Source organism: Lytechinus variegatus, chromosome 1 (assembly GCF_018143015.1).
Source record: "Lytechinus variegatus isolate NC3 chromosome 1, Lvar_3.0, whole genome shotgun sequence".
In the NCBI taxonomy this organism is placed as follows: Eukaryota; Metazoa; Echinodermata; class Echinoidea; order Temnopleuroida; family Toxopneustidae; genus Lytechinus; species Lytechinus variegatus.
The window spans coordinates 45,308,685-45,326,482 of NC_054740.1; the positions used below are offsets into that span (position 1 = coordinate 45,308,685).

The 17,798-nt window shown below is 36.7% G+C and overlaps 1 protein-coding gene across 1 annotated transcript; it reads left to right on the forward strand.

Annotated features, from left to right (window-relative positions):
- The first annotated feature begins 4,267 nt into the window (after positions 1-4,267).
- Positions 4,268-10,018, forward strand: LOC121415083. The gene is made up of 3 exons (XM_041608168.1): positions 4,268-4,375; positions 4,846-4,961; positions 9,598-10,018. The coding sequence occupies exons 1-3, from the start codon at positions 4,285-4,287 to the stop codon at positions 9,868-9,870; spliced, it is 480 nt and encodes a 159-aa protein (XP_041464102.1). The 5' UTR covers positions 4,268-4,284; the 3' UTR covers positions 9,871-10,018.
- Positions 10,019-17,798: the final 7,780 nt, after the last annotated feature.

The following is a 17,798-nucleotide window of genomic DNA, read 5'->3' on the forward strand; positions in this document are numbered from 1 at the left end:
CAATCTTAAAAATCAAGTGTATGATTAAGCGTTAACTTTTGTGTTAGGGGACCCTAATACTAGCGTCCGTGATGATTGCGAAAGGTCCCAAATGTCGCACCAACGCATAATGTCGCAGCAACGCATAATGTCGCAATCTGCGACATTATGCCAAGAGCGTCCGACGCATAATGTCGCAGTCAACGCATAATGTCGTAGTTTTTCTAACGCATAATGTCACATGTCGCAACGCATAATGTCGCAGCAAATCGTTAACGCATAATGTCACATGTCGCAACGCATAATGTCACAGCGGTATTTTCTTAAGGCCTTGAGCTACAGATAAGATATAAAACATGCTTTTACTTAGTATTTTGAGACACGAAAAAGAGAATGAAATTATTTTGAAATCAGGATTACTCTTTGTATGGATATTTGTCGCTTTATTGCCATTTCGTCTACTGCCTTTTCCCCACTGTCGCATGGTCTGATATCATTTCGTCTACCATTAGTTAGTCAACTATCAACATTGTCCAATAACCATTTCGTCTAATTACCATCTCGTCTAATAGCCAGTTGGTCTAATAGCCGTTGTGTTTATTATCATTTAGACTAATTGTATTTTTTTTCAGTTGGTCCAATATCCATTTTGTCCAAAATCATTACGTCTATTACCTTTTGGTCTAATAACCACTTGGTGTACTCTCATTTTCGTCCATGTTCCATTTGGTCTAACTTCAGTTGGTTCGCTATGACTTTGTCTAAACCCATTTCGGCAAACAATCATTTGGTATCGTTGCCATGGGTCCAATCACCATTAGGTCCTATCATCGGTTCTAGGACAATGATCCCCAGAAAATCACCTTCCGGACAACCACCTCTTAACATTTAGCCTCCGAGAACAATTACCCCCCCCCCCCCCGACAATTACCCCCGGACAATCATCCCCTGGACAATTATTTCGCAGACAATTACCCCCCCCCCCAGCAATTGCCCCCGAGGACAATAATTCCCCAGACAGTTACCGCCAAACAATTACCCCCCGAAAATCCCCCCCCCCATTTCTCTCTGGCATCGAATCAAGCGTGACCCCAGGGGCGGAGGGGGCACTCGACAAAAAAAACGAGGGGTCCTTGGAACGTCCGCCGGGTGCGCTCGCGCAGAGGTGATGGTCGGACAGCGCTCTGCGGCCGCATTTCACCAAAACTGCAGCTCATTGTAGCAGATCAATGTGACCGGAACGGCGTAACGAAAAATATGACAAGCTTTGGAGCGGATTTCTTTCTTCTTTTTTCTCGATAAGAAGAACATTTTTTGCCTTGGAGCGGCTTTATTTGTTCTTTTTCTCAATAAGACAAAGATGCTATGCCTTGGAACGGAAATTTGAGTGTAAAAATAGGGGTCACCTCCGCTGCACATTATCATATACTGAGTGCCCCCCCCCCCCCCGGCGTGAACCATTATAATGGTCTGGGTCGGTGGCACAGGTTTTCAATATATTTTCTACTTTATCTTATGTTAATAACTTTCTCTCTTATATCGCTCTTTCTCCCTTTTTCTCTCTCCCTCTCTCTCATTTTCTTCTTTTTCATTTTTTCTTCCTTTTCCGCCTTCTTTCTTTTTGTTTAGCAATGCCTTCTGCATCATGAAAAATGGGGGTGGGGGCTTGCGCTATATAGCTACGCATATGTACATCAGAAAATGTGTAAACTGGCCCACATACTAAGTTTTCATAGAACAATTGAACATTCATGAAAAGACACGATTAGACATAATAATCACAAATGCCTAATTTCTCTGATTCCAACTGATCTGATTTTTTCTTGATTCATTTGGGGTTTAATTTCAGGAAAAATCAGGAAAATAGATAAAACATTAAAAAGACACCTTCACAGGTAGTCGGTAACGCAAACCATCAACACTACTATTGACAAGAAAAACCTATAAACCTGTTATTTTAAAACAATTCATCTATCAAGAAGCTAAGAATTATGAAACAATTGGTGCACATTCCAGATTAAGATGTGGCTTTAGTTTTAATACAGCAAGCAAAAAAAAAATATGCAAAGATAATATACACAAGAACGCTTTGTAATTTTACTATTTAGGCCCTAACTCTGTGCACTCCCTTTGTCTAGGGGGTTATTGTCCCCGGGGCAGGGTAATTGTCCTCGGGGGGGGGGGGGTAATTTCCTAAGGGGTAATTATCCGGGGGTAGTTGTCCGGGGGTAATTGACCTCGGGTGGGTAAAATTGTCAGGGATTAGTTGTCCGGAAGGGTGATTGTCCGTGGGGTAATTGTCCTAGAACCAATGATTGGACCTATTGGTGATTGGACCCGTGGCAACGATACCAAATGAGTATTAGCCGAAATGGATTTAGACAAAGTGATAGCGAACCAACTGAAGTTAGACCAAATGGAACATGGACGAAAATGAGAGTACACCAAGTGGTTATTAGACCAATTGGCTATTAGACCAAAAGGTAATAGACGTAATGATATTGGACAAAATGGATATTGGACCAACTGAAAAAAATACAATTAGACTAAATGATAATAAACACAACGGCTATTAGACCAACTGGCTATTAGACGAGATGGTAATTAGACGAAATGGTTATTGGACTATGTTGATAGTTGACTAACTAATGGTAGACGAAATTATATCAGACCATGCGATAGTGGGGAAAAGGCAGTAGACGAAATGGCAATAAAGCGACAAATATCCATACAAAGAGTAATCCTGATTTCAAAATAATTTCATTCTCTTTTTCGTGTCTCAAAATACTGAGTAAAAGCATGTTTTATATCTTATCTGTAGCTCAAGTCCTGAAGAAAATACCGCTGTGACATTATGCGTTGCGACATGTGAAATTATGCGTTAACGATTTACTGCGACATTATGCGTTGCGACATGTGACATTATGCGTTAGAAAAACTACGACATTATGCGTTGACTGCGACATTATGCGTCGGACGCTCTTGGCATAATGTCGCAGATTGCGACATTATGCGTTGCTGCGACATTATGCGTTGGTGCGACATTATCGGTTGTAACAGGTCCTACAAAAACATCATCTTTTGCTCTGGATTTTCTCAAAATCTGTGCAGTAAATACCAAAAATATTTGCTAATAAAAGTAATATGTGTGCTTTGTTATATTGTCTGTTAAATTAGAATCGACTTTCAATCAATTAGGCCTAGAAACCTAAGGGGCCTAATGAAATCACAAAGTTCTTAAAAATTTCTGTCTTGTCCGGACAAACAACCCGTCCGGACACAACAACCGGGTATAGATTCTAGGCCCTAACGTTAGGTCTAACGTTAAGTTAAAGCCTGTAACTTAGACCAAGGGTCTAGATCTATAGCCTATCTACCCGGTTGTTGTGTTTCCGGACGGGTTGTTTGTCGATCCGGACAACATTTTATGAAGTTTGTGATCAATATTCTAGACTAATCGATTGAAAGTAATACAGACAATAGAATCTAGATCTAGGACAAAGCACAAACATTAGCAAATATTTTTGGTATTTACTGCACAGATTTTGAGAAAATCCAGAGCAAAAGATGAAGTTTTTATCTGCTTAACAGTGAGTTAGACCTAACGTTAGAGTCTAGGGTCTATATAAGTATCCGGACAACGGACCCCCCCCCCCCATCATACGTAGGCTGTATTGCCTAGATTTAGATCTAAGTCTGCGCAACTGAAATTTTATCTCAATTTCAATAAAAAGTAAAATATTTTTTTTTACGATTCATCAATGTTAGATTTATTCCATTCTTTATATTCTAATGATCAATGAAGCAAAATATCTCAAGAAATCATTTAGAAAGAAAGTCTACAAGAACAGTGTTATTTTATAATTTTTAGACAGGCTTGTCGTTTCGTAAAATAACACTGTTCTTGACTAGGGTCTAGACCTATCCTAGATTAGGTCTGTTGGAATAGGATGTGGTTGGTAATGGATAATGACATCAGTACAGATCACAAATAGAGGCTAGATGGACATTATTGTTTATGTCTAGACTAGAGCACATTTAATAATGCGTCTTGCTGTGACTTCAGTTGAGAGCCAGCCAGCCAGACCTAGTTTTGGTAGTATTCCTGTATTTATATATTTTTTTAATGTGTATGGATTAAATCTATGCATGCATAATATTGTACTTCTCAAGTCCATCAAACTTAAAGCTATTTTATCTTATTTATTTGTTTTAATATTTTGTTTGCTATTTGCCTAATTTTCTTAGATTGGCATCGATTTTGCGTTACTACATGAAGATGCAGCCGACAAACTGCTGTCAAAGATGTCAACCTTGAGGGAGAAGATCATATTGCAGGGCCATCAGGAATCTGAAAGCATCAAGGAAGTAGTGAAACGCTACGAAGATACAAACAGTAGGTTAATGATTTTACCGCATCCTGTGAACCTGATTCAACTTATAGGGTCCTAAGATGTCTTAGGACCCTGAAAGGTCATGGAAATATTTTCCCAGATTACTGTGTTTAGAAATAAATAGTTATTCAGGTTGAGTAATGTTACATAATTTCAGCAAATTTATCCTTCATATATTTATTGATGTCATGAAAACATTGTTGTATCTAATGTTCTTAAATCAGTTGACTTTTAGTGTTTGGTGACTGGTTGGGCTGGAACTTCCTAGAGTTTAAACCCTAAAAAGGCAGGCAGGGAGAGAGGGAAGGGTGCTTTCATATTTAGTCATTAATGTATTATCAGAATGCAAATTGCAGAGGAGCCGGCAACACTTGTTGTTCTACTTCTCCATCTGAAGGGTAACACATGATCCAGAAATTACCTTGTTCTAAAATGTAAAGATTTCATTTATGAATTTTCATTCATCTTTCAGGAGATCTTTGTGCACTACTAACTGTGCTCTACACACTGCATCGGCCGGTGCCAAAGTCGAAGGGCGTAAACTGTAGCAGATCTGCAGCAGTACACTACCTTGTACAGCATGTGCCAGTGAGTAATTTGATTCTGAAATATTGCACTTTTTTTAGGGTTCTTTTATAATTCATCAGGGGGTGAACAGCAAATATCAATCCTAACTATAAAGTGAAAATTGTTCTTTGGCCCAATATCCCTACTAAGAGCAATATCCCTTTTTGTATCTGATTCACTAAAGTACTTGGGATTGATATTAGCAGTAAAATCCCTATTAATTAGGCTTAGAGTGATTTGGATTGCTTGCAACTCCTATTGCAAACGACCAATGCTCTTCATTCCCTTCAGACCCACCCTGTGCGCCTTGAGTATGTGCCTCCATGTGTGTCTCCTGCCTGTTTTATTGTATGACTAAGCAGTGAAAGTGTGGTCAAACGTGAATAAATGCTTGAAAAGGGCCAAATTTTAAGACAAACTTAAGGTTGAATAAAGTTAACTGATACCTACACAATTTGATGCAATACCTGCACTACTACAAATGGTCCTGAATTTTTTTCAAGCTTGTCCAACGTCTTAATAAACGTATGCTCTCTTTAGTTTCAAGGGGGAAGTTGACGAAAAGTTGAGTCATGACCAGGGTGTCTGGAAAACGAAGACCGAAGACCGGGGACACATATCACACTCGTGTGAAAGCGTTTGTAGTTCACGCACGAAGTGTGTACAAAGCAGTGCAAAGTGTGTACAAAACACGTGCGCGGGTTAGAATGGACTTTGGACCTTGCCCCCTACACATGTTCTCCCATTGACATAACGCATGTCCCCGGTCTTCGATCTTCGTTTTCCAGACCTGTTGTTGGGTGTCTGGAAAACGAAGACAGAAGACCGGGGCCATCGCATCCGTCTAGCTAAAATAAACCATTATTATATTCAGATCAAATTCAGGAATATTCTGATATTGGATATGTAATGAATTATGATTGGTTAATGATTAATTGTATGGATATCGTAATGTGAATGATAATCGATTGAGCAATATATCGCGCTCAGCTCAGCTGGCATTAAAATTTTATACCATTGACATAACGCATGTCCCCGGTCTTCGATCTTCGTTTTCCAGACCTGTTGTTGGGTGTCTGGAAAACGAAGACAGAAGACCGGGGCCATCGCATCCGTCTAGCTAAAATAAACCATTATTATATTCAGATCAAATTCAGGAATATTTTGATATTGGATATGTAATGAATTATGATTGGTTAATGATTAATTGTATGGATATCGTAATGTGAATGATAATTGATTGAGCAATATATCGCGCTCAGCTCAGCTGGCATTAAAATTTTATACCATTGACATAACGCATGTCCCCGGTCTTCGATCTTCGTTTTCCAGACCTGTTGTTGGGTGTCTGGAAAACGAAGACAGAAGACCGGGGCCATCGCATCCGTCTAGCTAAAATAAACCATTATTATATTCAGATCAAATTCAGGAATATTCTGATATTGGATATGTAATGAATTATGATTGGTTGACAAGTTAATGATTATTGTATGGATATCGTAATGTGAATGATAATTGATTGAGCAATATATCGCGCTCAGCTCAGCTGGCATTAAAATTTTATACCATTGACATAACGCATGTCCCCGGTCTTCGATCTTCGTTTTCCAGACCTGTTGTTGGGTGTCTGGAAAACGAAGACAGAAGACCGGGGCCATCGCATCCGTCTAGCTAAAATAAACCATTATTATATTCAGATCAAATTCAGGAATATTCTGATATTGGATATGTAGTCAGTTATGATTGGTTGATAAGTTAATGATTAATTGTATGGATATCGTTATCAGCTAGGGCATAATTAATACATAACAATTATAACGTACAATACACCTCATACTGCGCAATCACGTACAAGCAGTCTCAACTTAACTGCCGTTTGCAACTACCATTGACATTACGCGTGTCCCCGGTCTTCTGTCTTCGTTTTCCAGACACCCAACAACAGGTCTGGAAAACGAAGATCGAAGACCGGGGACATGCGTTATGTCAATGGTAGTAAAATTTTAAGGCCAGCTGAGCTGAGCGCGATATAATTGCTCAATCAATTATCATGCATCACGATCCATACAATTAATCATTAACTTATCAGCCAATTATAACTGATTACAATATCCAATATCAGAATATTCCTGAATTTGATCTGAATATAATAAAGGTTTATTTTAGCTAGACGGATGCGATCCCCGGTCTTCTGTCTTCGTTTTCCAGACACCCAACAACAGGTCTGGAAAACGAAGATCGAAGACCGGGGACATGCGTTATGTCAATGGTATAAAATTTTAATGCCAGCTGAGCTGAGCGCGACATATTGCTGAATCAATTATCATTCACATTACGATATCCATAACTTATCAACCAATCATAATTCATCACATATCCAATATCAGAATATTCCTGAATTTGATCTGAATATAATAATGGTTTATTTTAGCTAGACGGATGCGATGGCCCCGGTCTTCTGTCTTCGTTTTCCAGACACCCAACAACAGGTCTGGAAAACGAAGATCGAAGACCGGGGACATGCGTTATGTCAATGGTATAAAATTTTAATGCCAGCTGAGCTGAGCGCGATATATTGCTCAATCAATTATCATTCACATTACGATATCCATACAATTAATCATTAACTTATCAACCAATCATAATTCATTACATATCCAATATCAGAATATTCCTGAATTTGATCTGAATATAATAATGGTTTATTTTAGCTAGACGGATGCGATGGCCCCGGTCTTCTGTCTTCGTTTTCCAGACACCCAACAACAGGTCTGGAAAACGAAGATCGAAGACCGGGGACATGCGTTATGTCAATGGTATAAAATTTTAATGCCAGCTGAGCTGAGCGCGATATATTGCTCAATCAATTATCATTCACATTACGATATCCATACAATTAATCATTAACTTATCAACCAATCATAATTCATTACATATCCAATATCAGAATATTCCTGAATTTGATCTGAATATAATAATGGTTTATTTTAGCTAGACGGATGCGATGGCCCCGGTCTTCTGTCTTCGTTTTCCAGACACCCAACAACAGGTCTGGAAAACGAAGATCGAAGACCGGGGACATGCGTTATGTCAATGGTATAAAATTTTAATGCCAGCTGAGCTGAGCGCGATATATTGCTCAATCAATTATAATTCACATTACGATATCCATACAATTAATCATTAACTTATCAACCAATCATAATTCATTACATATCCAATATCAGAATATTCCTGAATTTGATCTGAATATAATAATGGTTTATTTTAGCTAGACGGATGTGATGGCCCCGGTCTTCTGTCTTCGTTTTCCAGACACCCAACAACAGGTCTGGAAAACGAAGATCGAAGACCGGGGACATGCGTTATGTCAATGGTATAAAATTTTAATGCCAGCTGAGCTGAGCGCGATATATTGCTTAATCAATTATCATTCACATTACGATATCCATACAATTAATCATTAACCAATCATAATTCATTACATATCCAATATCAGAATATTCCTGAATTTGATCTGAATATAATAATGGTTTATTTTAGCAAGACGGATGCGATGGCCCCGGTCTTCTGTCTTCGTTTTCCAGACACCCAACAACAGGTCTGGAAAACGAAGATCGAAGACCGGGGACATGCGGTATGTCAATGGTATAAAATTTTAATGCCAGCTGAGCTGAGCGCGATATATTGCTCAATCAATTATCATTCACATTACGATATCCATACAATTAATCCTATAACCAATCATAATTCATTACATATCAAATATCAGAATATTCCTGAATTTGATCTGAATATAATAATGGTTTATTTTAGCTAGACGGATGCGATGGCCCCGGTCTTCTGTCTTCGTTTTCCAGACACCCAACAACACGTCTGGAAAACGAAGATCGAAGACCGGGGACATGCGTTATGTCAATGGGAGAACATGTGTAGGGGGCAAGGTCCAAAGTCCATTCTAACCCGCGCACGTCTTTTGTACACACTTTGCACTGCTTTGTACACGCTTCGTGCGTGAACTACAAACGCTTTCACACGAGTGTGATTCGTGTCCCCGGTCTTCGGTCTTCGTTTTCCAGACACCCGTCATGACCAGACAAGCTATTGATTATTAGATTGGGTGTCCATGGTGGTGTCTGAAATTTGAGGAATTTGCATGCTTTGATTGGATGGATTAGATGCGCTCATGAATATTGAAATGCGCTTAGCCTTATGATAAAAATTATTGCAGCCCAACAACATTTTAGCGAACCAGTGAATCAGGATTAATATTTGCCGGGAATAATACTAGTCCTGAGAATCATTAAATTGTTCCCAGTTAGTGAATCACCCCAGTGGGGTATTTACAACTAATGGCTTATACATGTAGGGTGATTATAACGTAAACGTCACAGCCTCTTCATAGTTTTAGGCAAACTACATGAGCTCAAAGGATATTGGAGTTGTGATGAGGTAAATTGATCTTTTAGGGGGTCTATGGTAACCGTTTGTGCTATGCATTTTTATTATTGACTTTTTGTGGTCTGATATGCCACCAACACTTAAAAAAAACCCTGATGAAGAAAACATCCTCTTTAAATAGGGTGATGTTGTTAAATTGAGCAGGATGAAGGATAATGTTATTTATTTGAAACATGTTTTCAAATTCTAATTACAGGAAGGAACAAGCATCAAAGAAGCCATCAATCATATCAAGCAGACATACAGGCAGCCCCTCATAGTGGCCATCGGGAAGGAGACAGGACAGCAGCAATACTTCCTGTGCCTCGATAGTCTGCCTTTCAGTGCTGGACAGACGATCGTAGAAGCGTTCGACAAGCTATTCAAGAGTTTCTTCGTCTTTAATGTACATTATCCGGACATCCTCTCACATTTCTATGATTTCTTTGCGGCTTTTGTCTATACGAAATTTGGCCCACCCATAAGGTGAAGCCTATGGTGCGTTCCTTCGCATGTTCTATCAAATCTACATAACTTATATACTTTGTCAACCATTTCTCTTTCCCATGCTCCCAACTTAATTCCTGATAGTAGGAGTGGGCTATAAATGGGTGATTTTTTGTTTTACCCTGGTAACAGTTTTTTTCTGTTCCATATATCCTACCTCAACATAAAATGACAAAATTTTTTACCACAAAAAAAGTGTGCAGGGCAAAAATCCAAGATGGCCGCCGTTTTCCTGAAAAATCACATTTTCAGCCATAATTTTGCCATTTTGGGATCTTTTTAGCTGGTTTTGGTGTCTAATCCTATATATTGGAGGGAGAGCAATCTGTTTATGCTACAAGAAGTAGTATCAACCCTTCACCTGTATAAATAACCCCTTATATCCCTGCTTTGGGGGCTAAATTAGCCCCGCCCCTCTTGACATTTTTCTTGATAATCTGTCAATGCAAAAATATTTCGGACAAAAATATTCTGGACTTTTTCAATTGACATTTCACACCCATTTTAAAACCCTATTTGCGAAAATTGGGGGTAACGGTTGCAGAAAAAAAAACACTTTTCATAACCAATCTTTTAAAAAAAAAGCGATTCCAATGCTTTTGTGTGTAAAATGTATTGGTGCAAGTGCATGTACATTGATCTAATTTACTAATTTTCCTCCGTTCCATCCTGAGATCTCATCTATTTATGAACTGACTGTGACCAAACTTGGTGTGTCCAAATCTCATCATGTATTTTACAAGAATACATAGTCAAATTTATGATATCTCTTGTTATTCTGCAATAAAAAACATTCTTCTGACAACATTTATGGTAAAACCATGTACATTGTACACATATAAGCATTGGAAACCGGCCTATTTTTTGTGATATTGGTCACAAAAACGTGCTGTATCTCTTCAACCCTACCCCTGATTTTGGTGAATAGGGTCTTAAAATGTGTGTGAGATGAAAAATAAAAAAGTTATGAAATTTCAGCCCAAAATATTTTTGCACTGAAAAGTTATAGCGAAAAAAGTTAAGAGGGGCGGGGCTAATTTAGCCCCCAGAGCAGGGATATTGAGGGCTATTTATACAGGTGAAGGGTTGATACTACTTCTTGTTGCATAAACAGATAGCCTGCCCTCTAATACATAGGAGTAGACACCAAAACCAGCTAAAAAGAGCCCAAAATGGCAAAATTATGGCTAAAAATGTGATTTTTCAGGAAAACGGCAGCCATCTTGGAATTTTGCCCTGCTCAGTTTTTTCTTGGACGCAAGGTCAAAAATTTTGTCATTTCATGTTGAGGTAGGATATATGGAACAGAAAAAAACTGTTACCAGGGAAAAATAACAAAAAACACATTTTGTACCTACTTATAGCCCACTCCTACTGATAGTTTTGATCCTTTTGATTATGTGGAAAGTAATGGAAAATACGTAGTTCCTGGTATTTCCAGGTTTTTCAGCGTCATGTTATTTGAACTTTGACCTTATCTTGTAGTTATAACATTACCTACAATTTGATACCAAATTTGACACAATTTGAAGAAAATTATGTTTATGTTAATGTAGCCTGACCTTTGACCTCCATTTCAGGTCACAAAAGGTCAATTAAAAAATTGGCAACATATATTTTCTGATTCGTGTGATCAAGTAGAACATATTTTTAGATGTTGCCAAACTTTAAAGTCCGTTGACGGAGTAAATACAACCTTACATCGATTGATAGCTAAGTAGGCGTATAACATAAATACCCCCAAAATAAATTAAATTTTCATAACAGTACCGGTATTCATAAAAAGATGATTGAACCTCAACCAGGCCATCCCTCCCAAATACTTGAAAAGTTACCCCTATTTTGATGGCGCGGTTGATGAAGTCAAAGAAGTTTAAGGGAATGTGCTACTGCCAGGCATGATTGGGTTTCGCCTTTAGAAAACACGTTTGTATTGCTATGTCAGAACAATAGAATTCTAGCACACATGGGGTCTATTGTTCTGACATAGCAATACAAACATGTTTTCTAAAGGCGAAACCCAATCATGCCTGGCAGTAGCATTCCCTTAAACTTCTTTGACATCATCAGCCGCGCCACTATAATAGGGGTACTTTTCTAGTATTTGGGAGGAATGGCCTGGTTGAGGTTTGATCACCTTTTTAATGAAATACTTTCTAGATGGAAGATAAAAATGCTTAAATTGGGAATTGTTGTATTATGAAGAAATATTAGCTTTCATTTTATATGTCATTTTGGTTTTCATTTCTCGGTCCGGTCTGGGACTTTAACATGACTTGCAAACGAACCTACATTTGGATGAATGAGAGTTAAAGGAAAATTAATGTAAGAGAACTTTACAGACTGTTAGAAAAACAAATTGCTCCTGGAAATCTTCAAGGGCATTAAAATTTTGCCTAGGGTTGTTTAAATTGTTACCATGGACCCTTGGAGCTAGTATATGATAGTGGAACTTGGTCCCAAAAAAGGGTAAAAAGTATACTCGTAATTTGAACAGGATATGAAAACTATCTTTTCTTGCCACAGATGAGTGCAAGGTCTGTGGGCCTCTTGTTATTCTATTGTACAATGTATAGATTGATTCTAAAATTGTGTTAATGTAGTTTCAAAGTTGTGGTTCATTAAAATTAACTAATGCAAAATGCAGTGTTCTAATATTTAGTCCAGACAGGTTGAGAGCTCAACATATTGTGTGAAATACATTTTCCTCTGACATATTTTAAGCTCAGAGGTAAATAAGACATATTTTGAAAGAAATATTATCTTAAAATTTGCGTACAAAACAAATGAAGAGTTGTCCATAAAATCAGCCATTTTGAAGCCGATGTTGCCAATTTGAGGATCCCCGTAGAAGGTACAACGAGACTTTTCAAACTTCCATAAATCTCTTATTTTATAACCGATTTTAATGAAACTTTTTTAAAACTGTTCCTCTCATTGTGCTATTTCATTAAAAAAGTGATTATTTCCATGGGTATTGGTCCCCTTTAATATGAACAGCAGTACCAGTTTTGCCTTTGTATACTTGGCAATATTTCTGCCATTTAATATTAAATCTGAAATGCATCTTGTCGTGTTTGAATAGGGGTAATATTTGACAAAGTTTGAAATGTCAAACTATCATTGAACTTTCCATGAAAAACATTATTGCTTTAATTTACATTGTTATGTAGACATAGTACCTTTTTTAGGACTGTATATAACTAGTCTCTTTACCATGATATGTGATATATATAAGGGCACATCCACCCAGACATTCCTTTTTTTGTGTGTCCATAATGGAGATAAATTACCTGATATTCAAGTAGGCAGTACTGTACAGATTAAGCGAAGGGGTATTCTTGCTTCTTAGATATCAGGCTGCTTATCTCTTTTAACTTTAATAACAGGAAAGAATGTTGGGCGTGGAATTTCCCATATACTGAAACTTTCCCATAATTCCATCAGGTTCTAAACAGCATGTGCGCAATCAAAATTGCTTGCGCCGCCATAGGAAGATTTAACCGTAACTTGGCGGGATTTTGGGAGATCGTATGGCGGGGGGGGGGGGGGGTGAAGCCTGCAAGGCCCCTTCACTTCCAAACGTGCCAAAATACCCTGGCCTAGTTATAGGGTTGAACCAGTAAAATTCTGAAAATGTCATAAAAATCAGATGAAATATAACATATTTATTGAATTTTAAAATTTTTCATCATTTTAGGGAAACAGTTATAAAATATGCATATCGAATATGCACTGATGACGTCATTTCCCTACTTTTTCTTCTGTGTATTATATGAAATTACAATTATCAGGATTCAATAATCATTTAATGTGTAAGATCATCATTGTTTTAACATGTTTTCTTGCAAGGAAGATAATTTTATGAATGAACTAATGAATTGTGTATTTTGGATTTTATGTAAATGAATTTTTAATGACATTATTAAATTAAACTTACCAGAATTTAATTTTTGAGTGTTTTGTGTTCAATTTCATTGCTTCAGTATACCTAAAATACAGACACTTTAATTTAAATCTATTAGGATTAAAAAAATATAAGTCCCATACAGGATTGCTTTTAAATCTCTATCAGACTAAATTTTAATCCAATAAGACTTATAATTTAAATCTATTAGACTTATTTTTAAGTCCTTTACAGATTAAAGATTTTTAATCTCTGCAAAGACTTATTTTAAGTCCACATCGATTGGTCCCTACCTACACTCCATGAAAGACTTAAAAATAAATCCTTTAGATTTAAATTTAAGTCCCTGAAATTTAGAGTGTAATTTATTTTAGGTCCTGCATTTCGAATATCTCCAGCCATCAGTCGTAATATACATGCACATACGGTGCGGGTGTCGCGGGAGAGAATTTTGCACACGAAAGGCAGATCTGGGGCCCATTTCATAAAGAGTTGCTATGATAGCAAGTTGCTATCATAGCAACTCTGGTAGAATAGCAACTTTTACTTGCTATCCTAGCAACTTTGCATTTCATAAAAGCACATTCGCTGGAAAGTCAGCTTGACTTTCCAGCGAATTATTTGACTTTCCAGCAAATTATTTGAATAGTCATGTACGAGGCTGATTACCCAGGACCAAAATCCAATTGAAACCAGTTGGATTTCCAACTGGTTTCAATTGGTTTCAACTGGTTTCAATTGGTTTTAACTGGAATTTAACAATTTCCAGTTGAAATCAATTGAAACCAGTTGGGCAACTGGAAATCCTAACTGGAACCAGTTGGGCAACTGGAAATCCTAACTGGAACCAGTTGGGTAAATGGATATGACTTTCAACTGGAAATGATTTCTAACTGGAACCAGTTGGGCAACTGGAAATCCTAACTGGAACCAGTTGGGTAACTGGAAATCACTTCCAACTGGAAATGATTTCTAACTGGAACCAGTTGGGTAACTGGAAATCTTAACTGGAACCAGTTGGGCAACTGGAAATCCTAACTGGATCCAGTTGGGTAACTGGAAATGATTTCCAATTGGTTTCCAATTGGAAATTTTCCAGTTACCCAACTGAATCCAATTGAAACCAGTTAATTTGCATATTTTCTGCCAGTGTGCACAGATTAATGTTTTATGAGATTCATCACAATTTACAATGTATCTATTTAATTTTTTTAAATTTGAAGTTCCACACTTTTTTCAGATAAGTGTTTCCAATACTTAGCAGTGAAAACCATGTTCATAAATGTTATAGATTATAATTAAAACAGATTCAAAGATAATTAGTACACTAACTGTTACCAAATTACATCAAATAATAATACATATATTTGAAGAACTCCAATATGAATATATACATATGAAAGTCTGTATTTTATCAATGCCCTTTACATTGGTATTAATAGACAAATAACACTGCTTCTGTGTTGGCATGAGCAATAGTTAGTGCAAATGCTAATTAATTTGTAACTAATTAAGTTCATTCCAACTGGAAGTTCCAATTGGATCCAGTTGGAAACCAATTGGTTTCAACTGGTTCCAGTTGAAAACCAGTTGCCTCCAATTTATTGGTTTCAACTGGAACCAATTGAAACCAGTTGCCTCCAACTGGATTCAACTGGTTTTAATAGGGAAATTGGAACAACTGGAATCAATTGAAAACCAATAGCCAACTGGTTCCAGTTGCCCAATTGGTTTCCCGGGGGGGCCACTTACATTGACGAGTGGATACCATGCGCGACCAAAAAAACACGTAAAAAGGATGTCCTTTTCACGATAGGGCACGTTACGTACGTAACGTGATAAGGGTGTCAAAAACGCAAAAATAATGAAAAAAGGGTATCTATTTCGTTAGGAAAATTACGTGTTTAGGGTCTAATTTGCGGGGATGATAAAACAAAATTAAAATGATTTATAAAGGATGTCCTTTTTGCCTTTTTGTCCCAACACTTCGTGTTTAGAGTCCGATTTGCGCGAGGTGTAGAAGGTGGGGTCGTACTAAACCAAATAAGGTAAAGCCGACGACCCGTCGAAGGACCCGTAACAATAAAACATTCCTGTACTTGTTTAGGGGTTCATTTCAGGGATTATTTTTCAATAGTATCGTTAATTTGTTTCCAATACTTGTTAAGGGTAGGTTTTCACACGCCAATACTTGTTAAGGGGTGCATTTTCAGAATATAGTCCAGTAGACGGTCTCATAGGCCGTGTACAAGACCTGGAAAAGTTGTTAAGTACAAGGTTTTTTTGTTGATTCGTGTTCTAGATGGGTATTGAAGTGAATTCAGCTTGGTTGCCACCTTGGCAACCTTGAGCAATTTTTTTAATTAGCCTAATTAGCATAATCATCTAATTAGCATATGTACGATATGTATTATACTAGTTCTCTTAAACCAGGAAGACTAAAAACATAAGCAATATAATTTTTCTAAGAGGTCCTGTGACATTGAATCCATGCATAATAATATTTTAAATATCCAAGTTATGCAATTTTCGCAATCAGCCTAATTAGCATAATTAGCTAATTAGCATAAGTGTAATACACTGTATATATGTATTTGTGGATGTCTATCCAGAAAATTTCCAATACGTAAATAATACAACCCTTTTATGGTTTTCTATAGCGAGGAATTCATTTATGACATTATTTTTCCATTTTAACCAATTTAATCGCTGTAATTAGCATAATTAGCATATTGCACTAATTAACATATATATGTGTAATATATATAAAATACATATTTCTTTGTCATTTCATATCGAGAATGTCCAAAAAATGAATAATACAGCTATCCTATGGTTTTCTATGGCGAGGAATTCATTTATGACATTATTTTTCCATTTCAACCAATGCAGTTTATGTAATTAACATAATTAGCATAATCAACCAAATGCACTAATTACATAACATATACATATAGATTTATTTGTCAAAGTACTACAACAGCCTGAAAACATAAATAATACAGCTATCCTATGGTATTATTCTATGAGGAATCCTTTTGTGAAATTATTTTTCCAGTTTAAAAAATGTTATTTATAATTAGCGTAATTAGCGTAATTAGCATAATGCGTTAATTAACCTATGAGCAATATTCTACATATGAATATATATTCCTTTGTGATTTTTTATCAAGAATGCCAGAAAACATGAATAGTACAGCTCTCCGATGATTTCCTATTCACTTATGACATTATTTTTACCTTTTACCAATGTAATTTGCGTAATTAGCATAATACACTAATTAACATATATAAAATTCCTTTTTCATTTTATATTGAGAAAGCCTGAAAACAAACAATTACAGCTATCCAATGGTTTTCTATGATGAAGAATTCCTTTGTGACATTATTGTCCCCGTTTCACAAATGTTATTGTGTAATTAGTGCAATCAGTATACTGCGCTAATTAACATAATAAACAATATAATTACAATATATATATATATTTATATTCCTTTGTCATTTTATAATAAAAAAATGTCAAAAACATGAATAATACAGCTATTTCATAGTTTTCTATGACGAGGAATTCATTTATGATATCGTATTTCACTTTAAACAATGTTAATGGTGTAATTAGCTTAATTGGCATAATGAGCTAATCAAAGTGGAACGCCTCTGGCTTTCTCGCCTGCATTAAGCGATTTTATATAGCAGCAGTTTTGACTATGAAAACAGGTATTGCATAAAATATTCACGTAAGAACAATTCATATGCCCATTGATCCAAAATGGTCTTAGACCATCATCAAATGACCTAACATGTGTGCAAAACAATCCTTCATCCTTGATTACCCATATGTTTGTTTCATGAACTAGATCCATAAACTTTCTAAGATATGATGCCAAGTTAAAAAATACCCCTAACATGGCCAAAGTTCATTGACCTTACCTTTGATCTTGGTCTGACATGCGCACAGGATATACAGGGATAGGCCTACATGGTTGCATTTACATGTTTATGTC

What these genes read in the sequence shown, in the direction of transcription:
- LOC121415083 (XM_041608168.1), top strand. Translation starts at nt 4,285, where the DNA reads ATGTCAACCTTGAGGGAGAAGATCATATTGCAGGGCCATCAGGAATCT. An exon ending in ACGCTACGAAGATACAAACA is followed by an intron (nt 4,376 to 4,845) that starts GTAGGTTAATGA and finishes TTCATCTTTCAG; the next exon opens with GAGATCTTTGTGCACTACTA. An exon ending in ACCTTGTACAGCATGTGCCA is followed by an intron (nt 4,962 to 9,597) that starts GTGAGTAATTTG and finishes TTCTAATTACAG; the next exon opens with GAAGGAACAAGCATCAAAGA.